This window comes from Arvicola amphibius, chromosome 7 (assembly GCF_903992535.2).
Source record: "Arvicola amphibius chromosome 7, mArvAmp1.2, whole genome shotgun sequence".
NCBI lineage: Eukaryota > Metazoa > Chordata > Mammalia > Rodentia > Cricetidae > Arvicola > Arvicola amphibius.
The window spans coordinates 88,711,220-88,738,149 of record NC_052053.1 but is presented as its reverse complement, the minus strand read 5'-3'; the positions used below and the strand labels follow the sequence as shown (position 1 = coordinate 88,738,149).

The 26,930-nt window shown below is 38.3% G+C and overlaps 1 protein-coding gene across 7 annotated transcripts in view; it reads right to left on the bottom strand.

Moving 5' to 3' along the window:
- The window catches only part of Cep128 (centrosomal protein 128), a 372,845-nt gene that overhangs the window by 210,764 nt on the left and 135,151 nt on the right, over positions 1–26,930 (bottom strand). For all 7 annotated transcript variants that reach the window (XM_038336959.1, XM_038336962.1, XM_038336963.1 and 4 more), the window contains 2 exons: positions 16,442–16,618; positions 13,763–13,822 (listed from right to left, as the gene is read on the bottom strand). In XM_038336959.1, the coding sequence (XP_038192887.1) occupies positions 13,763–13,822; positions 16,442–16,618 (237 nt within the window). The remainder of the gene's footprint in view (positions 1–13,762; positions 13,823–16,441; positions 16,619–26,930) is intronic.

Genomic DNA, 26,930 nt, shown 5'->3' with positions numbered 1-26,930 from the left:
CAAAAACAGAATATGTAGAAAGAACAGAGAAAGGACATGAGAGAACAAAGAATAAAGAAGAAAGCCATCAAGAGAGTGTGTGAATGCTTCTTTTCCTAAACCCCCTCAGCTAGAAAACTCTCCTTTACGCTGATTCTGTAGATTCCTCTCAAAGCCCTGGAGGCTGGCCCCCCAGACAGCAGTAAGACATGAAAAGTTCAACAAGATAGGAGACAAGGAAACATGTTCAGCTCCTTGACAGATAAAAGAACCATTTCCACTTGCACTGAGGAAGAACACAGAGTTGAGCTGACATCATTATCCTCATTCGGCAGAAAAATGATTGCTGCTTAGAAAATAAAATCTCCATTCAGAAAGTAGAATATATTGGAAGCTGGAAATCAAGGAGTGGCAATACTGCTGCAAGCCAAAAAAGCATGGGATGAGTCAAAACCTGCCTATTTCAGACATGACAGTTCCGTCAAACTCACAGCCAGGGAGAAAAAAAGCAGCAATATTGGTGGCTAAGTCTCTAACTCATTCAAGTGTGAAACAAGAACCCAGGAGCAACAGAGTCTTGGAAATGAGAAGTCAATGTCAGACTGGAAAACGAAGATCTTGAGCCAATGAGACACAGAAGCAAAGATGCCTTGGTGCACATAAGGGTATAGAGCTCAGGGGAACTGGATGAAGATATAGATATGGCTCAGCAATGGAGTAGCTAAAGTTTTCAAAACAGACAAAACTATCCAGAATGATGAAGAGATAATAAATAGTTCAAGATGTGATGAGTAAACGCCCCAAAATAAAGCAGGAAAGTGACCTTTGAAAGACAGGAGGCAATGCCAAAATGACTTCGGTGACAAAGTGCAAAAACCAAAATACAAGATGGAAGGTCTCAAAGTCAAGAACTGTTAAGGAGAACGAGTAAGGACACTATGTAATTTTTAAAGAAGAATCCTTGACAAAAGTAACTGTAGCTCACACCATCTAGTCAGAAAGGGCTGGGAAAAAGTCACTGTCCCACTCTTAATGGTGATTGTTTCTACCAACACAAAATAGGAAGAAAGGGAGATCATGACTCAAACTTTATTCTACTCATTTTTTCAGGGTCAGAATATTTAAATTGAGAATGCACTTAAAGTATTATGTAATAAATGTTACTCTATATAACTACTAACTCTAGATATACATCAGTTGAAAATGACTCAAATACTAAGTCATGAATTCACCAATGAATTCATAAGAATACCTACATTGTACCTATATTAAAATCACAACCTGAATCTACATGTTGACTTCTTTTTAACTTCATAAAATCTTGCTACTGCCTCAAGCAAAGTATCTGAAAAGCTTCCCTGAGCTTCAGACCATTCCTGGCATGATGTAGTAGAAGAGAAGATTCAATCTAGTTTTGAGAAAAAGTGGCCTGTATAGCAGAGTCTTTCTGCTGCCTATTTGGGAGTTTAAGCATACATCTTTGTCCTTGTAAGGGATTTAGATCTTTAAGACTTCCAACAAGAATGTTGTATCTTTACCTAAAACCTTCTGCAGAAAGGGCCAGTGTCAACACATTGGCACTAGTATGATGTCATACACTCTGAAGGATCTCACAAATGAAATTAAGTGAAAAGTGAGATGTTTTAAGTACTAAAATGACACTTCTCATGCATATGTCTATGTACATACATATAATCTTAATGGAGTTATAGCACACTGGTCATGATACACCAAACAAAAGACATGCAAAACCCCCTTGCCTCAAGCTGTTGGCTAGAGGAATACAACAGTCTTCCAGAATAACATGGGTTATTACTGCCACCTTAGTTGTCTATCAGAACCTGAAGGGAAGAGCCTACTGCAGAAATATTATACAGTTTGAACACAGAACTGGAGGAATCAATCTGGAATTGGAGTCTACTCTCTGAGAACAGGTTCACACTGAATTAGAGGGTGTTATGCAGCTACCAAAGGAAAAGGGGAATTGGTAGTCCTACCCAGCTGAAACCCTTATGAACCACAACGACTGGACTGGCAAAATAGGTTCAATGGTACCAATGTGACACTGTTATTATGGGAATGAAAAACCAAAAGCTGTCTCATTGTACTTAATAATTGATCAACAGGAGGAAATCTGTGCCTGGGACTAGAAACCCAGTCAATTATCCATGGATTGAGAAGTCAGGGTCATGGAGGAAAATCTACTGCTACCATTATTCTAAACCAATATAAGTTTTAACTAAATTCTAAATATTAACCTTTATAATTACAGATGAGTGTAGCTCTCATCCCTCATCCAGAAAGTTCTTTGTGCAACAGATAGAGATTATTACAGAGCTCGCTCGACCACTGGTCAAACAGAAGTGAATACAGGACAGTGGGGTGAACAACCTCGACTGATACATCTGCAATGCAACCCCTACAGAGGCCAGGACACCTGTTACCACATGTCCTCGAGGCATGACAAGAGAAATGCACCCAACGAATCTCAACAAATAGGGTTACCTGAACAAGACAGCATAACTGAAAACTCCATTTGAGATGCCAATGAGGCCAGAAGAAATTCCACATGGCCCCATACCTAGATGAAGAGCTCCAAGCAGTCAATGGTTGCTAGGAGAATTAGTTTCCTCCAGAGATGAACTCCCACAAATAACGTTGAATCATCTCAAATGGCTAATCCTAAACATAGGTATGTACGAGCAACATTAAATGAACTCAGTCGGTTATATATACATTGATGTATACACACACACACACACACACACACACAAACACACACACACACACACACACACACACACACACATACACACACACCCCAATTAAAAGAGAGACCTTGAATGGTGTGGGACACAGGAGGAACTTGAGAGGAGAGTGGGAGTGATACAGAGTACTCATGTACAACACTCTCAAAATAAAAGACACTACTTTTTATATATTAACAACAAAACAGTCGCATTTTAGAAATAAAAAGGTCTATTTCTCTTTTAAAATTAACAGTCCCTAGCTGACATTAGTGTCCATTCAAAAGTAAGACAATTAACATCTGCACACTACCAATTTGAACTACCAAATACAGCACAATAGAGATGGGCTAAAGTCTGTGCCTAGGATAGGCTGGGTAATGAACACTTTATACAGTGTTAGCTGCCGTGGCATGGCACTGTGAAGCTACAGAGTCTCATTTTTCCCAGCCAGTTGGCACTTAACAAATTACTTCACTTAGTAGCAACGTGGATTAACCAATGTGCTTAGAAATTGGGGAAGTGGTACAAAAGGCCAACTCTCATGGTCAAGAGCTCAAAATTAAATTTTCTGGAAACTGAACTATTTAAATTCTCTAATTTAATACTGCCAATGGAAATACAGTAAACATTAGTTCTTCAAGGATTAGTCTAAAATCTGGCATTACTCAACATTATAGAAAAGTATTAAATGACAGAATATGAAATTGATTCATTAATATGGTGGTATAACTATAGTATCTGTGAATAGAATAAAATGAAATAACTATGTGAACAGAAGAAATTCATATGCAGAAGATGTGCACTAAAAAAATCACAAATGAACACAGGCTGACACAAGGTATGGGGTTCACAGTGGGCCACCAGCTGTACAAGAGGCCTGTGAAAAATGACAAACAGAGGGGAGGTTGTCAACTCTCTATCAAAAAGAAGACTGCCTACCCTGGGAATAAATCACTGGGAGATAAGACAGGACTGAATTTGATTGGCTCACATCAGATGGGACCAAAGCAAATAGCTACAGAAAACAGGTAGGAAATATGAATAAAGTAGGAGGGGAGAAAATACCATGGATCTTAAAATAAACTATTTATTTAGGCTGCTGTTTTACTATTTTAGCATTTTGAACTACATTTTAATATTTGAAATACAACAGTCCTTTCTGAAATCAACTCTAAAAAATAACAGCATAAGTGTAACAAAATTCAAAGAACACGTTCCCTCCCACAGTGGAAGCATCAGTTAGAACGTTCTTGGTTCCCATGGCTTCCTAGCACATGAGGACAAGACCCTGCTCTACCAGATCATTCTAAAAGGAAACAAAATTCCATATTGTAACCATGATCTTTCCCATCATTTTCAGTGCTCACTCACTACCACTAGAATACCTTAAAACACATTTGATTTTTAAAAAGAAGGAAAGAAAGAAAAAATAAATAAATAAAGGAAAGAGAGAGAGGGAGAGGGAGGGAATGAAGAGGGGAGGAAGGAAGGAAAGAAGAAGGAAAAGAGATACTTGAGGCCACCACTCGTCATCTTCCATTTAACCTGTTTTTCCTCAGTGATTCACTGCAAAGACAAAGACTCAGAAGAGACTTCCATTTTCTGGGTCCATTCAGTTCAGTCTCATCGCAGTGTGTGACCTCTGCTTACTTGACTATACAATCCCTAGTATTGCTGAACTGTGTTAATAGAGAATCAATAAATCTGTAGTGTCCTGCTGAATTATGGCAACATGTAACAACAACAAAAATATATCATTCCTGAAACCCAGCCACCAAACAGGCTTCAGTTACAGATTAAATTTTATCCTCTCAAAAGCTATACACTAAAGCAAAAGATTAAACACTCATTTACAGAGCCACAAGGGAGGTGAAGAGAATCATTTTATAAGGAAAGGACCTTAACCTTGAGACCAAATGTCTCTGTAAGAAGAAAAGAGACCAAAACTCTTTCCCACAGGATATACACTGGTGAACGATGAAGACAAGACACAGACAGACAGTGGCCTCCACAAGCCAGGAGGACAGCCACAGTGCCACTTTTATCTGGACTCACCTCTCCAACTACGAGAAAATAAATGCCAACTGTTTAAAAAACCAGGCTGTGGGATTTGGCTAGGATGAGTCAAAGAGATGATTATAATGTGACCAATGGCTTTAATCGACTCCTGCTAAGATTTTATCTTACTGTCACACAAAATTAAGATTCAGTTATACTTGGAGGCTTCATACAAAGTGAATATGAATATAGACTATATTAATAATCCAAGCTAAAATTAAAATTTATGGAGATTTAATCAACCAATAATCAATTATGAGAAATCGTGTTTGTTAGATAAATACCCAGCATCTTCATTAAGTATCTTGAAAAAGCGGCTTGGAACCCAGGACTTTAACCATTGCAAATTATAATTAGCTGGCAAGGCTATGATTCATACAGCAGAAAGCTTTCTATTAAGCACTCACAGGAGCATTTTACAGATTGCATAATAGACTCATTTATTTAACAACATCAACAAGCAGTGCTAACTAAACCAATATAGGGGATTTGGAAAGAAGGCAGTTTCTAGCTCTGGAGCTCCAGCTCATAATTAGGTGGGAATATTCATAAGATGCTAGTAAAACTATCACAAGGATCTTTCTATTCTGTGAGAGCCCTCTACTGAGACTTACCATACTACAGCAAAGTCACTAAGTAATGACCCAAAACTCAACCAGAGAAAACAGAAAGCGCACAAAAAAGATGATAGCTTATGTAGTCAGCAAAAACACTAGGACCCATAATTTTGCTGCTTTAACTACTATGCTTCCCTCATCAAGACTCTAAAAATAATTTTGAAGAAAAAATGCTTACATAAGAATGGGAAAAAAGAATGGCATTTTTTTACAGTATGCAAAGTCACCAAAATAAACATAACCAGACTAAGCCAATTTAAATGTACATTTTTCATATTTATGTGGCACTAGGAATCAAACCTAGGGCCTCACACATGCTAGACAGGTGCTCTATCAATCTTCAACCAGTTTTACTTTGATTTTGAGACACAGTCTCACTAAGTCCATGCTTGAACTGACTGTGATCTCCTGCCTCAACTTCCTAAGTAGCTAGGATTATAGACTAGACTCAAATTAGGATTATAATTTTTAAGTAATACTTTTGTCACATTTCACTTCCAGATATGAACAAAAAAGAAAGCTTTCCATAATAACAGTATGTTTAAAGATTTAGTTTCCCCTAAATTGCATTTTCCATAAACATATATATACATATGTGTGTGTGTATATATATATATGTATATATATCCTAAAGGATATTTCCAACAAATTAAAAAAAAACATTTAGTATGATATCTTCATTTCTGATGAGAGAACAAAATAATAGGTAATTATTTATAGCCTTAACAAGAACATACAGTATCAAATCTTTTTGACACGTATTGTTTTGAAGGCAATATCCAAAAATTTAAAGCTTTATTTGAAAGTGAACTACAGAATGAACATAGAAAAACAAAGAGTTCAGTAATCAAAGTGCAAAACCCTTCTCAGTAACTCAAGAGCTACTGTTCCTAGGTAAAACTCAAAAGCATGGCAGCCCCAATTCTCTGATCTGGAACAGACACAGTTACACTGTATCTTCTCCCACAATTTGACCTGGGCCACAGTAAATAGGGGACTTTCTAATGCCTAGCATAGGTGATACTATTAACACAATAAGTATGGCTCTAAGAATGATCCCAAAGCAGGACAACACAGGAAAATTCTCCAGTACTATAGACGTGTATTTCTGTCTATATACTCTTGAAGTTCATGGATCTAAACTAATGAAAGAAATACTTGGTGTATATATTTCACACTTTCTTTATCCATTCTTCCATTGAGGGGCATCTAGGTTGTTTCCAGGTTCTGGCTATTACAAATAATGCTGCTATGAACATAGATGAACAAATGCTTTTGTAGTATGATTGGGCATCTCTTGGGTATATTCCCAAGAGTGGTATTGCTGGATCCTGAGGTAGATTGACTCTCAATTTTCTGAGAAACCACCACACTGATTTCCAAAGTGGTTGTACAAGTTTGCATTCCCACCAGCAATGGATGAGTGTTCCCGTTGCTCCACATCCTCTCCAGCATAGGCTATCATTGGTGCTTTTGATTTTAGTCATTCTGACAGGTGTAAGATGGTATCTCAAAGTTGTTTTGATTTCCATTTCCCTGATGCTGAGGAGGTTGAACATGACTTTAAGTGTCTCTTGGCCATTTAAATTTCATCTGCTGAGAATCCTCTTTTCAGTGCAGTACCCTTTTTAATTGGGTTAATTAGAATTTTCATGTCCAGTTTCTTGAGTTCTTTATATATTTTGGAGAGCAGACCTTTGTCTGAGGTGGGGTTGGTGAAGATCTTCTCCCATTCAGTAGGTTGCCTTTTTGTCTTATTGACAGTGTCCCTTGCTTTACAGAAGCTTCTCAGTTTCAGGAAGTCCAATTTATTCACTGTTGCTCTTGATGTCTGTGCTACTGGAGTTATACGTAGGAGGTGGTCTCCTGTGCTCATGTGCTGCAGTACTACTCAGTGGTAAAAAATAATGACATTTTGAATTTTGCATGAAATGGATGGAAATAGAAAACACTATCCTGAGTGAGATAACCCAGACCCAAAAAGATGAATATGGTATGTACTCACTCATTAGTGGACTCTAGCCATAAACAAAGGACATTAAGCCTATAGTTGACAAGCCTAGAGAAGCCAAATAACAAGATCAACACAAAGAAAAACACATATATAGATCCTTTTGGAAATTGGAAGCAAACAAGATTGCCAGGCAAAAGTTGGGAGCATGGGGGTGGGGGTGGAGTTGGGGGAAGGGGAGAGGGGGAGAGAGAAGGGAAAAGAGAAAGACTGGAGAGTGCTTGGGGGAGTGGGAGGGTGGAGATGGAGGAAGGACAGATATAGGAGCAAGGAAGAAGATATCTACAGTAAGGGAGCCATTTTAGGGTTGGCAAGAGACTTGGCTCTAGAGGGGATCCCAGGTGTCCACGGGGATGTCCCCAGCTAGGCCCTTGGGCAGCAGAGTAGAGGGTGCCTGAACTGGCCTTGCCCCACTATCACACTGATGATTATCTCAAATATCACCATACAGTCTTCGTCCAGCAATGGATAGAGACAAAGTCCCTCATCAGAGCAATGGACTGAGCTCCCAGTTGAAGAGCAGAAGGAGAAGATGAGCAATGAAGTCTCGACAGCAAGGGGTTGGTCCATTCACTGAGACAGTGTGCCTGTTATAATGGGAGCTCACCAAATCCAGCTGGACCGGGACTGAATGAGCAGGTGATCAAACCGGACTCTCTGAATGTGGCTGAAAATGGGGGCTGACTGAGAAACCGTTGATAAAGGCACTGGGACTTGTTTCTACTGCATGTACTGGCTTTTTGGGACCCTAGTCGATTTGTCTATTTGGATGCAAAGCTTCCTAGGACTGGATGGGGGGGGGGGGGGAAGACTTGGACTTCCAACAGGGCAGGGTTCCCTGCCCTCTCTTAAGAAGGGAGGGGGAGGGTGGAGGGTGAGTGGGGCAGCAGGAGGGGAATGGGAGGAGGGGAGGAAGTGTAAACTTTTTGAATAGAAAAATTAAAAAAAGAAATACTTGGGGATTAAACTATGTAATGAAGGCTGCGAATGGTGACCCATGCCTGTAATCATAACAAGAAAGGACATCTGCTGAAATTCCACATGTTCACCACTCATCCTTCTCTAATTATGAAACAAAGGAAGTACTTCAGGTGCAAAAATGTAAAAACTCCAATGTAGTGGTTCTTTGGGATAAGAAGTTATTGAGCATTTAGTGAGGCATATTGCAGCAAGTATGAAAAATGTAGCAAGGAAACCAGACACAGAATGTCCTCAATTGGGCTTATCAACTAGAGGAGCGAAAGGGAATTCAGTACAAGGGACAAAAACCAAGAAAAAAGGATGCAAGATTCTACATTGAGTGATTGCTTTCGCATGTTAAAGGAATGCTGAAAACATGTAAACCACACAACATTCAGGATTCTGCCTTGTGCAAGACATCAGCTTTTCTTTACTCACTGTCTGTGATGGTTGAATGAAAATGGCCCCCATAGGCTCATAGGGAGTGGCAGAAGATTTGGCCTTGTTGGAGTAGGTGTGGGCTTGTTGGAGGGAATGTGTCATTGGGGGTGGGTATTGATGTTTCAGATGCTCAAGTCAGGCTCAGTATAGCACTCTTTCTGCTGGCTGCTGATCTAGGTGCAGAACTCTCAGGTCCCTCTCCAGCACCATGTCTGACTGTATGCTACCATGCTTCCCAACATGATGATAATGGACTATACCTATGAACTGCAAGCCAGCCGCAATTAAGTGCTTTTCTTTGTAAGAGTTGCCATGGTCATGGTTTCTCTTCCAAAGAACAGAAATCCTAACTAAGGCACTATCCTAAGAAAGGAATTTAGATCTAGAATGGACAGTGATTCAAAATAATATGTGGCCCCATCCTGTAGTGCCTGCCTGTCTATATTTGGACTTCATCCGTCTTGTCTTATAAAAAAATATTTTTTTCATATTTCCCTCCATTCAAACCTACATGTCCTTGCTTCTCTTTGGAATTTACTATCCAAACAGGTATTTCAAAATATAGATTTCACTATTAGCTAACTTGATATATTGTATCTCTATATTATTTAGGGATCAATTGTTTCTTGCACTTTGAGTTTGACCTAAAAAAACAAACATCTTAGTCTTCACCACTATCTGATATGACAACAATCATTATTTCACTGCTATTGCCAAAATACTGCCCCATTTTTTGTGCCTGTAAATCTCTGAACAATCTCTTTGGATCAAACCATCAGTATGCCTCAGCCTCCTGCATGGTTGTTCTCCCTGATGTCAGTCTTATCACCTCTAATCCAACTCTCACATCACTAGAATGTGATTCTTCTGTAATACAAACATGAGCATGTCACACTTTTTCAAAGCCTTCCTGAGTATTCATTACATGCTGATCTGAAAATAGTATAATATGCATTTCCCCATAAACCTATTCCCCAGCTCAGCCTGGAGTCTCCTCTCTGTCATTTTCTGCCTTGAGATGTGCTTAAGAGTATTGCCTGCTCTTCCAAAGGTCCTGAATTCAATTCCCAGCAACTCATCTGTAATGAGATCTGGTGCCCTCTTGAGTAAAAGACCTGGTCAGTTGTCTTCATTGATTTAGACCATGCAACCAATATGGACACATTCAACAGAATCGCCATATATGGGTTGTCCATGTATGCTTCAGCATAAATTTCATTTTATTTTATTCATTCAAACCACTTGGAGTTTGTTTGCATTTACAATGTTCTCTTTGCATGCATGTCCTTCCACATGGCACCTTCAGGATCCAGGAGAGACTTTTGACTTCCATGGCAGCCTCTGCCTATACCTATCAAAGCTCTTCATGTAATAGTCAAAGTTTCTACATGTTTATCTACCTTTTCTAATAAAGCAGGTTCCTCCAGGAATTATTCATATTTATGCCACAGAATGTAACACAGCATCCAGAACATAATACTATTCTGTGCTAAGCAAAGGAAACCATAGCCTCTATATGGCCTGCTAGAATTTACAACAAAATCTCATCCTTAACCTATGGAAACTGCTTGCCTGGCATTCCTTAATAGCTATCTCAAGTCCCTTCCTTCCTGTAACATCTTTTTCTGATGCTGCACTGGTTATTTCATCTGCAAATCTGAATCAACTCAGTTGGACTTCATGTTTACATCACACCACCACTGGCCACAAAACAATGATAAAAAAAAAAAAAAACCACCCAGCCTGCTAGCTCTTCTACAGTTAACACTAACAAAAGAAATTCATTTAGTAGATTTATGAAAACAATTACCGAATGTCCTCTGAGGTCCTTCCAATACTGCAAGATGTCAGCATGGACTAGCTGAATAGCAGCTCTACTTTCCATACAGTTTTTGTCCTGATTTCAGATCTTATCTCCAATACTTATAGAGCTGTCAAGTCATAGTTCATGGACATTACAGGATTGCAGCCCATCAATAACCTGAGCCATCTTTCTAGTAAATAGATTCAATTCCTCCGCAGTCAGTGTGGTCAGCACGGTATTTTTTATCACACCCTTTTACACTGTAGACGGAACAGTTGTCTCATGCAGTATTACAGCTGGTCTGATCACAAGTTCAATCCCATTAAATGATAAGGGAAACTGCTCACCAGCTCCCAAATTAAAGAGCGATGATTAAGAGTCATCTCTGCCTCTCATAATTTAGCTGAACCACAGCAGTGAAAGCTTTCTGTTGAGAAATGATAAAGATTTTAACTTGAAAGAAAATTCTAAGTACATTGCTCTTGTTGTCAGAAGTGCAGAGTTAGGGAAAAGAAGAAGAGAAATGCTAAATTAATGCACAAGCGAAGTTCCCGGCCAAGGAATTCTGAGATACCAAAACATGCATTCGACATTTCCAATGCAGAAGGCAAAAACATGAATTTGCATCTATTTCTAACAAAATGGTTGAAATGCACAGGAGTGATGTTCTTAAAGAAGAGGAGAAAATTTTATAGAACAAGGTGAAGTCTGTGCTCACTGTCAGTATTTTATTTTCTTATTCCCCTAACTAAAGCATGCTGACCTTCAGAGGGGCTCATTGCTATGGCATCCCCACCCCCGCAGCCCCTCAGCAACCTCGGCAATGGTCGCTCAAATATTCCACCTTCCCACCTCTGTTTTATCCATAATCAGCCAATTAACTTCCACACGATTCTTTTTTATGTGCATGGGTGTCTTATCTACGTGTATGTGCGTTTTGCCCATGTGTATCAGTGTCTTGTCTCTGTACCACTCCAACTGCTGGTGTCTGCAGAGGCCAGAAAAGTGCTTTATACTCCCTGCAGCTGGAGTTAAAGATGGCTGTGAGCTGCCATGTGGGTGCTGGGAACCAAACTCGGGTCCTCTTGAGAAACAGTGAGTGCTCTTGACTGCGGACCCATCTCTCCACCTTCGCATAATTTTTATAAGACCAAATTTAAGGGCTGTCCTTCCAGTAGCTTATAATGACACCCTTGCAACATTCTAGCCCACCACTTTGCCAGCACAAACATTTTCCTATGCTCTTTGGCAATGTCTTCAAATTGCTATAATAACATAACACACTTCAAAGAATGTTTTAGAATCTGTCCACACCTCAATATTAGACCAGAGACTACATGAGAGCCATGGTGACTGACACAAAAGACTAAAGAAACATGAATATTGGCTAAATAAGCAAATACTCTACATGACCATATATACTGTGGTAAGACATTAATAGTGAATCAGATAGTAAGTAGGTAATATTCATTCTTTACATGGCAATGAACAAGTTACTTTCCTCCCATGAGACTTAGCTTTTATTTTTACCTTTTTTAGTAAGCATAATGGGAATGTGGCATGCAGTCCAGTAATGCATACAATGCATAAGGCCCTGGATTCAAGCACAGCAATCAATTCATCAATCAATCAATCAACAGACATCAATCAACCAACAAACTTAAAAGTCTCCTCATACAGTAAACTAAAAAACAGGAAGTGTAATTAACCTAGTTTATACTACAGGTGGTTTTATGATGAAGCTTAAATAAAAAGATTTAGATATGTGTATCTTAAAGTTCAAAAAAAATATTTCACAAAAACTAAAAGTGCATACTAGGAATATGCCATATATTTTAATCAGTGAATTTACAAATTGATCTATCATATAAAAGTAGTTGTTACATATCCCATAGCAAAAAGTGATGGACAGAATATGAGAGGAAGTAGGAAGAAAGTTATTAACACACATCATATACTTGTATGAAATTGGCATGCAATAAAGGGACATAGCATAGTGTAGAAATTTTAAATAAAGGTAGAAAATTATTAATTTTTAACTTCTGTTCACTTATAACTATTTTTGGTGATGACAGAGAAAAGTTATCTTTAGGACACACAGTAGGCCCTTCTCATCTTGTAAAAACCATCCTAGGGAGGGAAGGAATTTGCTTGAGACAAGCAGAGTCAACAGGCTGCAAGCTTACACAAAAGAATCGAGGTGCATTTAATAAATACGTGTGAAATAAACATGAATTCTAGCTAGTCTGGCCTTTAGATATGTTCTGAGAGATTCCCAACTACATAAAAACTAGAAAAAATTGTCTCCATTAAAATCTGATTCATAATTCAAAAATTTTATCACCCTTTATTTCCTACTTCTTGGCCTATACAATATATTTAAAACAAATATTTAGTGAGAAGAAAGAAACTTAGATGCTTCTTACATGCACTACAGTTACTTCTCTGGCAACCAGTGTCACAGCATCCCATGCTCTGTAATGTAATGTAATACAATAAAACATATGGTTAAGGCCAGCGTGGGATGTCCAGCTGGAATAGCAGCACTCAGGAGGCAGAGGTGAGTTGGTTTCTGTGAGCTGTAAGCCAACCTGCTCTACACAGCTAATTCTAGGAAGGCAGGGCTATACAGTGAGACCCTGCCTCAAAAGAAAATCAAAGCAGACAGGCAGACAGACAGACAGGATAGATTAGATAGATAGATGATAGATGATAGATAGATAGATAGATAGATAGATAGATAGATAGATAGATAGAGATGATAGATATAGATAGATAGATGATAGATAGATAGATAGATGATAGATAGATAGATAGATGATAGATAGATAGATAGATAGATAGATGATAGATAGATAGATAGAGATAGATAGATAGATAGATAGATAGATAGATAGATAGATAGATAGATAGATAGATAGATAGATATAGATAGATGATAGATAGATAGACAGACAGATAGATAGATGATAGATAGATAGATGATAGAGAGATAGAGAGAGAGATAGAGAGAAAGAGAGATGATAGATAGATAGGTAGATAGATAGATAGATAGATAGATAGATAGATAGATAGATAGATATGGCTACACAAAACACAGCTTATTAAAGATCATAAAATTTAGGATTCCATGATGAAATACCTTGCTTTCAGCTAACCAGCGATGTGGGTCATAATGTATTTCAGGACCAGAGGTAAATACCTACAAAAAGAGGAAAGAATGTTAAAAATAAATTTTTCTCCAGCATGAATGTACATAAATAAAATTATTGACCATGCATCCATAGAAATAGTCCTTAAATGCCAGGATTTGAAAAGTGGAAGATTGTATTAAGTACACAATCAATTTCAAAGCACAGTTATTAAGTGGCTATTCTGCATGTATTTCCTTGACGACAATAAACAGCCAGCTCAGGTACAGACGCAGAAGATGATCTAGCTGTCTAGGGCTACTATCACTACCCTCTGGAGTTGAGCCCATGAGGCTTCACCTGGAGAGCAGCCTTGATTAAAGCCTGTTTGCTTTGCCTGTGACTTCCTCTCAATGCTGTTCCATGTAAGGTACTCTACAGAGGTTTAAATGTGCCTACACAGAAACTTAACTCTGTCTCGTTTATCCATCTTTATACATTGGGGTCCATTTTCTTTTGTCAAAGACTGCGAAGAAGAGACAGCTCATCAAAATGAATTTATGTAAGCATTGCTTTAGATTTCAAAACAGACATGAAATTTTGAATTCAACTGTTGCCTATATTAGTTCCTCTGATTTCCTTTATACCAACTCATTTATAAAATCACTCAACATCTGGTTTTGCCTTATTTCTGAGCTAATCTACACTCAAAAGCTGTTGGTGTCTTTATAATTGTAAACACAAATTACATTATTACCAGTTTTCCAAACTCGGTGCTATATAGGATATATTCACAGAACTTCTTGATGTTTTATCTAAAAATATCCTTTCTTTTATAAAGCGATGTCTATTCCTAGTCTCAAATGCTTCCATATCTCCATATGTATGTGCACATTTCTCTGTCAGAATAACAGTAGCTAATTTACTTAAATGCAAACTTAATGCATACCAAGTATCCACCACATTCCACATACAAAAGTGCTGTGATATTACACTCAATCTTTCTCTCAATCACCTTTTTCTTTACGTTTAACCCAGCTCTCCTGTTGTTTTTGTTTTGTTTCATTTTGATTGTGTTTTGAAATAGGGTATTGCTATGTAGTCCTAGCTTCTCTGGAACTGTTGAGACCTAGCTGGCCTCTCTTCTGCAGCTCCCATGCTAGAAATAAAGGCCTGAACCACCACACACATTCTAACCTAAGGCTGAGCTGCTCCACCTTTTCTTTTTCTTTCTTTTTTTAAATTTCATTTTACATTCCAACTACGGTCCTCCCTCCCACTCCTCCTCCCAACCCACCCCAAACCTCCCTCCTAGCCCACCACCACCCACTCCTTCAAAGGGGTAATAATGCTTCCTATGGGGAATCAACAAAGCATGGCTCTTAGATTAAGGCAAGAGGAAGCCCCTTTCTCCTGCATTAAGGCTGAGCAAACAATCCCTGAAGCTAAAAGTATTCTCAGTCCCTCTGGGCCCCTGGACAGGTTTCTCTCTGCCCACCTGTTCCCAAACAGCCACTCTGAGGCTTAATATCAGTTACAATTGTTTGCTGAATATCTTAGGCTTCTTACTGACTAGCTCTACCTATAAATTAACCCATTTTTATTAGTTTATATTTTACCATGGGGTTTGTGGCTTGTTACCTCCCACCTTCTTTCCACAGCAGTTACACGGTATCTCCCTGATTCCACCGTCTCCATTTCTAAGTATCTTTGAACTTTTTGCCTGTCCATTGGACAAAACAGCTTTTTCATCAACCAATAAAAGCAACACATATACAGATGGACATCCCACATTACATACCACCATAAGGAATGGGCTCCAAAGAGCTAGCTCATACCAGGGCAAGATTCTGGTCAGACTAAGCTACCTTACTGTCCTCCATACGCAGAGGGTCTAGTCCAGAGGTCTCATGGAGGCTCCACAGCTGTTGGTCTAGAGTTCCCACTAGAATGGTTCAGCTGTCTCTATAAATTTCTTTTCAGTCAGGCTTTCCCTAATTGTCCAAATTCTCTATTTCTTCTTCCTCTTTCAACAATGTACTATGCTGCTAAATATCTGTGAGCATCCATTTGTCACATTTAGACTTTCCTTTTCACTAACAGACTCCATTAAATCTTTACTGCCTCAATTAAATCTTCACTTTGAGCAATAATAAATACTTATTTTGATAGAGCAAATAGAAACAATGGTCGTGTTTCATGATTTGCTTTACAGGTTTACAAATGATCTCATGCTTTAAAGAACATCTTTAAGCAGTTAAACGTAGCAGAACTACAGGCAATCAGGGCCACTGGAACAAGATACTATATAAGGACAAAGTATAAATCAAATTCACAAGTATTCCTACACTGCCAGGCACACAAAGCCCACTCAACAGTCAACGATGACTGCCCATCAAGATGCCATCATAGTAAACCTCAAGGAACTGTGACAAGAACACTGTAACAACGCTGTGCTGTGAAAATAAAAGACAAAAAGACAACATGTATGTACATCTAAACACAACATCACACTTTCACCAGGACCGGCTAGTTATAAATAGTTTCTAATTCCTAAGCAATGCAAGAACTTATTTTGCTTCATAAAAACAAAAATGAGACTCCCATGTAATCACAGGTTACAATCCCATTATAATTATATGTTTGAAAACTAACTTAAAATTTAAGGCACATTGAAAACTCATAATTACTTTCAATTTCTCCAATGAATCTTTGGAGAAAGTTTTACAAGCTGCATCAATTTCCTTTCCTATTACACCAAGAATGGATTCTTGTTCTGTCTCCAAACAAAGAAGTTGATCCTTCAGCTGGAGCCTGGCCTCTTCCATCCTCCGTAAGTGCTCTTCTTCATTACTTATATGTTTTTCCTGTGGCATGAGAAATAAAACAGAACCTTATTAAGTAGAGCCAAGACACAGGTATCTATGCAACCAAACCTAAGAACAGGATTAGAACAGATATGACCAGCTATCCCTTCACTTAGAACAATAGATATCCCATGAGATAAAGAACTGGCAAAAGTTCTAGGAACAAAAGAAATAATGTTGAAAATGTCCTTTGTCATTTGTTAACAGTGCTGTTAGTGGGTCAGAAGAAAATCTGGGGTGAACCCTAAACATTAGTAAAACACAGAAATATAAATTACCAAATACAGTGTTTGCTTTCAATGTGTTATCACCTAAACTCCATCACAACACGCTCCTCCTACAAAGTTCTCATCTTTTCGATGCCATCATACCACACACATGCTTTTGAGACATGAAAATTTAATAAAAACAAAGATGGAAACACATTCCAAGTAAACAAATACATTTAATGAAGAGACGTTTGTCAGGAGTCCTTGAAGAAATTACAAGTGCTTTGAGGTCTCCTCTAGGAGGAACAATTTGCGATCATTACTACTTACTGTACAATTGTCAATAGTTGTGATTAAACAATTTCATTAAAAACAAGCACCCTTGATATTAAAAAGCCAAAATCCCCAATGCCCCGCAAGTCCACAGCTTTAGGAATATTGATACAACACTGAGAATGCTTCACTTTGGGTTGTGAATTAGGAATGCTTAACCTCCCAGTCAATAAAAACAGTCCAAACCCTCAAAAGCTCTAAAATATGAGCTGCTTCTGATCTCAAGCATGTTGAACAAATGTGCTAGAAATTCAAAGCCATATAACACAGGCCTTGTAAGATAATGAAATTACTAGAACTGAATAAATAGCAGACCATACTTATGGTGTTAGTATGTTCAGTCATTACACACTAGCCTAGTAATCTTCAGCAATTAATAAGACACAAGAAAACCAGAAAAAGTATGTGAGCAACAAAGCCCTCTAAATTCTTTAAAAAAAACACACAACTGTTAAAAATTAATTACTGGAGGTGGAAAGATGAATAAGCAGGTAAGAACACTGGCTGCTCGCAGTGAACCTCAGTTCAATTTCCAGCACATACATGACAACTTACAACTGTCTAATTCTGTTCAAGAAATCGGATGCCCTCTTCTAGCCTCTGGCACCAGGTACACAAATGGTGCCAGACAGACTTTCAGGTGAAACACTCAAATATATAAGATAAAAATAAATAAATCTCTTTTTCTTTCTCAAAGAATATATCATGATTATACTCTCCTCCCCCTCTGCTCCTCCCAGTTCCTCCCCACCTTCCTTCCCCTCCAGATTCACTTCTGTCTCTCATTAGAAAACACAGGCTTCTAAGTGATAACAACCAAGCACAACAAAATAAAGTATAATAAGATGAAACAAAAACTATCATACTGAATCTGGACATAGCAACTCAACAGAAGGAAAAGAGTTGAACAATCCTGAACAATCCTCATTACAAATAAAAACTCAACCAAATGTGGTGGCACACTGTAGTCATTACAGACACTGAGGAGGCTGAGGCAGATGTGCAAGTTAACATCTGTCTTGGCTATGAAGTGAGACCTTGTCCCAAACTAAAATTGGAGGACAGAAAAGCAGTCGGAGATATAACATAGTGCAAAAGGCCTCGAGTTCAACTCAAAGTATTGCAAATAAACTTCTAAATTAAAAGACTGGGGGGAGGAATAGATGATGCCATATTCAAAACAGTCCACCACAAAAGCAAAAGCACATCAGGCATGTGTACTCTCCAAAACTTTCAAGGACTATCCACTTACACAGGAAATGTACTTTCAGACCCAAAGAAGTCGCCTGACTAACTTAACCTTTAAGAATGTGCTAATCAGATGGAAATTTACTGGTAGGCCACAGTCATGTGGCAATACACAGACTAATACAAATATGATAATTTATGATATAAGAGTTAGTTAATAAGAAGCCTGAGCTAATAGACCAAGCAGTCTTTTTTAACTTTTACTTATTATTTTATTTTATGAGGTATATATTTTTCTCTGCTAAACTCCCTTCCTCTCTCCTCCCCTTCAACCCTCTCCCATGGTCCCCATGCTCCCAATTTACTCAGGAGATCTTGTCTTTTTCTACTTCCCTTGTAGATTAGATCCATGTATGTCTCTGTTAGGTCCTCATTGTTGTCTAGATTCTTTGGGATTGTGATTTGTGGGCTGGTTTTCTTTGCTTTATCTTTTAAAACCATTTATGAATGCATACATGATAATTGTCTTTCTGAGTCTGGGTTACATCACTCAATATGTTTTCTAGCTGCATCCATTTGCCTGCAAATTTCAAGATCTTATTATTTTTTTCTGCTGTGTAATACTCCACTGTGTAAATGTACCACATTTTCCTTATCAATTCTTCGGTGGAGGGGCATTTAGGTTGTTTCCACATTCTGGCTATGACAAACAATGCTGCTATGAACATAGTCGAGCACATGCCCTTATGGCATGATTGAGCATCCTTTAGATATATACCCAAAAGTGGTATTACTGGATCTTGAGGAAGGCTGTTTCCTAATTTTCTAAGAAATCATCATACTGTGCCAATGTGTTTAAGTGTACTTCCCATTTTTTCTTCTATGAGGTTCACTATGGCTGGCTTTATGTTGAGGTCTTTGATCCATTTGAACTTGAGTTTTGTGCATGGTGATAGATATGGATCTATTTTCATTCTTCTACATGTTATTATCCAGTTATGCTAGCACCATTTGTTAAATATGCTTTCGTTTTTCCATTTGATTTTTTTTTTTTTTGCTTCTTTGTCTGTAGTGATGAGTGACGGGCTGCATTCCTGCTGAACGGATCATGGCCACCTGGCTAGCTTATGCCCCGAAATAATTACACACAAATTGTATTCATTTAAACACTGCCTGGCCCATTAGTTTCAGCCTCTTATTAGCTAATTCTCACATATTGCTTTAACCCATATGTTTAGGTATGTTCCTTGTATCCCTGCTCTCTCCAAGACCTTTATCATGAAGGGATGCTGTATTTTGTCATCTAATGAGATGATCATGTGGTTTTTAATTTTAAGTTTGTTTATATGGTCGATTATGTTGACAGATTTTCATATGTTGAACCATCCCTGCATCTCTGGGATGAAACCATTCATCCTAGAAATGAGTTAATTTACGATATAAAAGTTAGTCAATAAGAAGCCTGAGCTAATAGGTCAAGCAGTGTTTTAATTAAAAAAAAAAAAGAATATGCTAAGCAAAGCCGGACTGTAGTGGCACAGGCCTTTAATCCCAGAACTTGGAAAGCAGGCAGGTGGAGCTCAGTGAGTTTGAGGCCAGCAAGTTCCAGGAGAGCCAGGACTGCTACACAGAGAGAACTTCTCTCAAAAAACAAAACATAAAGAGAAAAAAAAGAAAATGTACTAATCACAAAATGATAAAGCAAAGTCCCATTGACAGAACAGCAGAGGTGTAACAACGTGTCCACTTTAAGACAAGAAAGATTTATACTAGTGGCATGGATGTCTAAAAGAAATACTAAACTCTTTACAAGATCTCTCTCTCTCTCTCTCTCTCTCTCTCTCTCTCTCTCACACACACACACACACACACACAAACGGCTCAACCCATTAATTTATAATTAAACGATCAAGGCATAATGCTGCAATTTTAGATAGATATTTGAACATATTCTTTATGCTCCATAACACTTTCTTCATAGTCCTAAGACTGTAAGGAAACATAACTTTAATAGTAATGTAACAGCTTCAAAAATAAAGAACAAAACCAAAATGATCTCTTGACAGGCTCTGTGACACAGAGCTGTAACCTCAAGGCATTGAAGGATGAGGCAAGAGGACTGAATTGAATTCCTTTCTCGTCTGTACTGCAATTCAAAGCCAGCATAGGCAAATTAAAGAGACTGTTTCAAAATATAAAAACAAGAAATATTTGAAAAGAACAATAACAAGCTAGGCATGGTAATGTACACCCTCAATGAGCACTCCCTAAACAGAAGCAAGCAGTTTCTGTGAGAGCGAAGCCAGCCTGGTCTATATAGTAAGTTCCAGGACAGCCTGGGCTACATAGTGAGACCCAGACTTGAAAGCAAAAAAGGGAGGGAGGGAGTGCTAAAAATGACATTTTGTTCCCAAAATATTTATGACATGAAATTTAAAACAATTTTAACATACTTTAACAAAAACGTATTTTAAATAAACTGCTCATAGCCTAAGTAAATCATTAATTTTCAAAGTAATCATTTCCTTTACCTTGAAAACAAACTTCAGTGTAAGAAAATATGAAATGCTTCCACTCTAAGACCATCTTTAACACATCTCTGGGGGAGGAGAGATAACAAGCAGAACACATAGGGACCACACACTACCAAACAGGCAGAACTAAAGCCAGTAAGATTTAATTAAGATTTATTGGCAGTGTGGCTTGTTAAATTGGAGCTACACACATCAGTCAAGAAGTTGTGATGAGGAATATTCCGGAACTTAGGGAAACAGCTGACTCTAGCTTCAAATTCAACAGTAACGTTACACAGCAAATATGAAGCCTCCCTGAACAAAGCTTGGACCTGTCTCTAAGTCCTTAACCTGACTCTGTAAGGAAGGCCCCCACTCCTGCCAGTGGCAGCAAGAGAGCTGCAGCACCTGAAATGTCACCCGTGGAGAAAAGCCATCCACTGTGAGTTTTGTTACAGATGTGGAAACGTCACCAAACTGCAACCCCAAATGTCTTGCAAAATAGGCAGAAGAAAACTATTATTTGTGGAAATCCCTTCTGGTGCTTGTCATGTCATAACCACTTTGTTCAAACCTAATTAAAGACAGATATTACACAATAGTAAATTCTGTAAACTCAAAGTAGTCATATACATGGATGTTGATATAAAAAAAAAATGAGCAAACCAAACAAAAGGCCTGTGATGTGGCTCAGTGGATTAAAGCTGAGGAAACTCGAGTACTTAAGCCAAACTCCCAGAACTAGGGCAGAGATTGGACTCTACCAAGTTATCCCCTGACCTACACATACACACAATGGCCCATGAACTACATGCACACACATCATTTATACACTCAAAGACACACAATAATAATAAGTTAAATAGAAAAGCAATGGCAACTTTAAACTCCAGAAATAAAACAGAGCTTCATAACCCCTACTTGTCTTCTCGAGAGCAGTAGTGCTGAGAGAGGAAGACAGACACAAGTTCAGGAAGGCCAAGAACGTGCGCTAAAGTGCAGTGACATGTGCCCTCCTCATCCACGTGGACCTTACAGAAACAACATACAACCTCAGGCTTCACACAGGAACACGGGCTTTTCCATGATACTCCACATGACCCCATACTATAACACCTGCCATGATATACATCTTATATCTGGCCCCTCACCAATCTGAGCTCCTTTTAGCCAAAGATGATATTCCTCTTTGTTGCCAAACAGAGTATCTCAAATACCAATCAATTAATAAATCATTTTCTATTCCTTTACAAGCATTTCCTTAATGCAGCCTCTTATGTCCCACTGTTTCGGGGGGGGGGGTATTTTTGTCACAAATTAATTTTGAACTCACTGAGGCCATGTGGACACAAACAGGCTCATTCTTTAAAACATTTAAACAGGAAATGAAAGAATACTGTAACTCTACTAGAAGACAGGTGTTCTAAAACAAAAAAAGTACTACTTTTAGGTTGCATACACACTGTTCTGTTTCTTTTATAGACATACTTTGCATCATTTCCTCCAAAGGATGGGGAAGCTACAAGTAACAGTGCAGAAGGGGTTAGCCTGAGATGCTGAATAAAACAGCAGAGCTCACAAGGCAGACAGTGCATGAGAACATGGGTTCTGACCTCATGCATATTAAAATCCAGGTGCGACTGGCATCCAATCCACAGCATTGGCTGCAGCAGCCTTCAAACATTATCCATAAAACAAACAAAAACAGGAGAAATTCAAATTTAAACTCACAACCTCCATTTAAGGAAAATTATTCTTGGCTCAGGCCGTTTAGCACCCTCTTCTAAGATAGGACTGAGAAATACAAAGACCATTTACAGCATGATCAAAAGTTGGTGGGTATGCATTGGCTATATTCCTAGAAACTAATACTCACAGATAAAGAAAAGAATACTTTCTAGGGGGCACTTTATGCATTCACTATTAGAATCATTCTGTGATTATTATATATTTCTCTTGTTAAATGCCTAGAAGCAGAAATAACATTTGGTATTTAAAAGTCAGCCACTTCTGTAGAGTTTCTACTTATAAAACAAAATATGAACAAGAAAACAAACTAATAGGGTTTTTAATTATGCATCTGGAATGAGTGTTGTTCTGTTTTCAGAGAAAAAAATTACAAGCTATCTCTAATACAGTATTTGCATGTTTAGTCATGTCTCTAAAAACCATTAGGACTACTACCTCCTCCTTCTTCCCATAAAGCACTTCTTCTCAAGGAAAGAGGAAAGTGGGAAAGTAAATCACCAATTCACACAACTAATATCCATGACAAAAAACACCTCCTATTGGTTTTTATCTAAAATTCACAGGACACTCTCGATCATCATCAAATGAGAAATGAATTGAGTCGATTAGCACTTTAAAGAGCAGTAAAAGAAAGAGTCATTGAAAACAAACATGGACAGCCATTTTATGTTCCCTTTTAAGGTCAAGAAGAGCCAGCAAGGCCTAATTAACTTCAAAGCAATCACCAAAAGAGGTATGATATGAAATCATCCTATGGCCTTTGTTTTGACACCATAGTCGATCATACGTAGCATCACTTAGCTCCACTTATTGGAGAGATCATATGCAACTATGGAAGAAAAGAAAAGCAGACTAACAGAAGGATTTTCATGGAATGTGCCCAACACATTTGCTTTCCTCTCCGTGCCTGTAGCTATCCCAGAAATTGAGTTAATTAGTAGCAGGCCGCTCTACCTAATCAAGAGCTAATATGACTGGCAAACTTGGACTTTACTACTTCAGTGCTTTTAAAATCAGCCGCTGTGGGGGTTGAAGAGATGGCTAGGCAGATAAAATGCTCCCTGTCCAAAAGCACAGGGACCTAAGCTGAGAAATACAGCACACGTGAGTAACATCCAGGTCATCCGCACACACCTGTAACCCCAGCAAGGGAAGACGGAGACAAGACTCCTGTGCCAGGTGTGGTGGTGCACACCTTCAATCCCAGAACTTGGGAGGAAAGCAGACAGATTTCTGGGAGTTCTAGTCCAGTCAGCCTGGTCTACACAATGAGTTCCAGGGCTAGAGAAAAGACACCCAGTCTCAAACTTAAAGTGGCCCAAAGTAATGCTCACAGTCAGCTCACAGCTCATATGATTTCCTTTATCCTCAATCTCCTAGAAAACTTTGAAATCAAGATCTTCTTCCTGCTGCCATCAAACAGCCAAGTCAAAAACAAGAAGGCGTGATTTGTGCAGAGTACCGAATACTGTTCAGAGCACACACCTTGTATTCATACATCTTCTCATTACCCTGTATTCAGACTGAGGATTATCTTAATGTCACCATAGAGCCTTCATCCAGCAACTAATGCAAGCAAATGAAGAGCTCCCAAAGTCCAGTCAAAGAGTGGGAGGAGTGAGAATATAGCAAGGAGGTCAAGACCATGATGAGGATACCCAACTCCAGCCTGACAGCAAGGGAACCAGCATAGGACCAAAGTAGGCCCTCTGAATATGAGAGACAGTTGTATGGTTGGGACAGACTTCAGGGGCCACTGATAGTGAGACCAGGATTTATCCCTACTGATTGTACTGGCTCTTTGGAAAACATTCTCTTTGGGGGGATACCTTGCTCAGCCTACACATAATGGGGAGGCCCTTGTTCCTGCCAAAAAGCAATGTGCTGGACTTTGTTGACTCCCCCACGGGAAGCCTTACCCTCTCTGAAGAGTGAATAAGGGTGGGATGCAGGGGAGTTGGGGGGAGCGGAAGGAGGGGAGAGAATGGGAACTGGGATAGATAGATGATAGATAGATAGATAGATAGATAGATAGATAGATAGATAGATGATAGATAGATAGATAGATAGATAGATAGATAGATAGATAATAGATAGATAGATAGATAGATAGATAGATAGATAGATAGATAGATAGATAGATGATAGAGATAGATAGATGATAGATAGGTAGATAGATAGATAGATGATAGATAGATAGATAGATAGATAGATAGATAGATAGATAGATAGATAGATGAGAGAGAGAGAGAGAGAGACAGACAGACAGACAGACGGACAGACAGATAAGAATACAGCTAATCTAGACTATAAACCCCAGGCAGAGATATACCCATTGCCATTTACTCTATTTAACAAATTTAGAAATCATGGATGAAATTTTGGGTGAAAGAACTTGAAAAATACACATTGTGTGAAATGCCAACTCTATCTAAAAATGATTGAGTAAAAAGAGGAAATTGGTCAAAAAAAAAAAAAAACCAGGAAGCACAAACAGATGTCAAAATAAAAACAAACTATAGTTTTTTAACTGACAGATAACACCGAATGTTTTTATTGTGTGAAACACATTTAAAGAAGTGTACACACACTGCAGACTGATTAAATCAAACTGAGAAAGACATTTCCTCAGTGCCTATCAACTCTACTATGAGAGCACTGACTTCTCCCTTCTGTCCTTCTCCAGAGCAGAGATCCATCTATTCACTCACATCTGCCTTTCACAGATACATTTTATATGGAAATCTCAGATTGTAATTGCTTTTTCTAACAAAAATCAATAATTATTTCCATTCAAAACACATAAACGTAAAACAAAATAGCTAAATGCAGTAATCATGGACTCAATTCAACACTACAAATTCAATAAAAGGACACAAACCTGGTTCATTTCAGCGACACTAAACAAGGGAGAAAATGCAGAGAACCTATGTCTCACCCTGCTTCTATCCCAATGCCAGGCAAGACATTCCATTTTCTCAGTTTTAGAGTCCAACACTAAAACTACGCACAAATATAAATGGTAATTATCATTTGGCTGGTCTCATTTATATAAGAAAATTACCCCCAGTGTTTTGTCCAATATAGCCAGGCCTCACTTTACAAATGATTTAAATAAAGTGTTTAAGGGAACAACAACACAGCTCTGTGAATCAGGATGCAGCAACACTTAAGTTCCTATGTTCCCCCATTTCTTCGATGGCTCACAGTCTATGATCTTAAAGTATTTCCTGATAGTTTCATTGAAGTTAATCTCATCGCTAAGGAACTAATTAGCAGAAAACAAGGTACTGTACAGACAGCTCAGGATTGCTACTGAAATTAGCAAGTACTGCTTTAGATAGCTGAGCACCTCATATAAACTATTAACATCTGCCAGCAGACCAGCGAAGGTTCCTACCAAGTCTCACAGAATGACAAGAACAGGGTTGCCCACCATACATCCTCCTTCCAAAGGACTAAGGCAGACACTGGGTAAGCTGATGGAGCATTAAGGCCAAGTCCTATAATGTTTCAGGCAACACCACCTTTGCCTCTGGTCCACTGTTACCTAATAAACACAGCAATGCTAGCACACAGACTTTGTGGTATACAGAACTTGGACAAACCTGAAGAACCTCGACTTTGATGAGGTTAACTAACTAACGGGATGCATGGACAGCAACTCCTGAGAGCAGTGCATATAGGGACAACTGTTAAAGGAGAAATGGAAAAGGATGGCGGGAGATATAGCTAGCCTCCTCCAGCCAGGGGAAGCAAGGAAGGAGAAACATATGCAATAATTCTAGCTGGAATACTCAAGAATAATAAATATTTTCCACGCATATAATTTCTCATTTTCTTGTGTGGCTGAAATACAAGAAATCAGTAAAGAATATCGCTAACAATAAATAAATGTCCTTCTGATGCTTGTGCTGAAATTAGAAAAATAACAATGAACATTACTTTCATTTTTTCACTATTTTTCTTATAGGTTTTATGTATCTGCATCAACTATTAGATATGTTATTGTACAAACTAAAGGAAAAGGCAATGTGTATTTATAAACATAATAATATATTAAATACTGTCATAATTTTAAATACCCATTATTTCTAAAATATTATACAAGCATTTTTAAAGTTAAAATCTACCTTAATACACAAGCTACATAATCTACACAATCACTTTGAAACCTCTAGGAGTAACAGCATCATTCATAAACCTCTACCTATTAGAATATAAATTTTTAAAATTAGATCAGACACAGTGTCTTATACTTCAGATATTTAAACTATCAACATGAAAACACAATGTTTAGCTGCTGAGCAAAAGTGATAC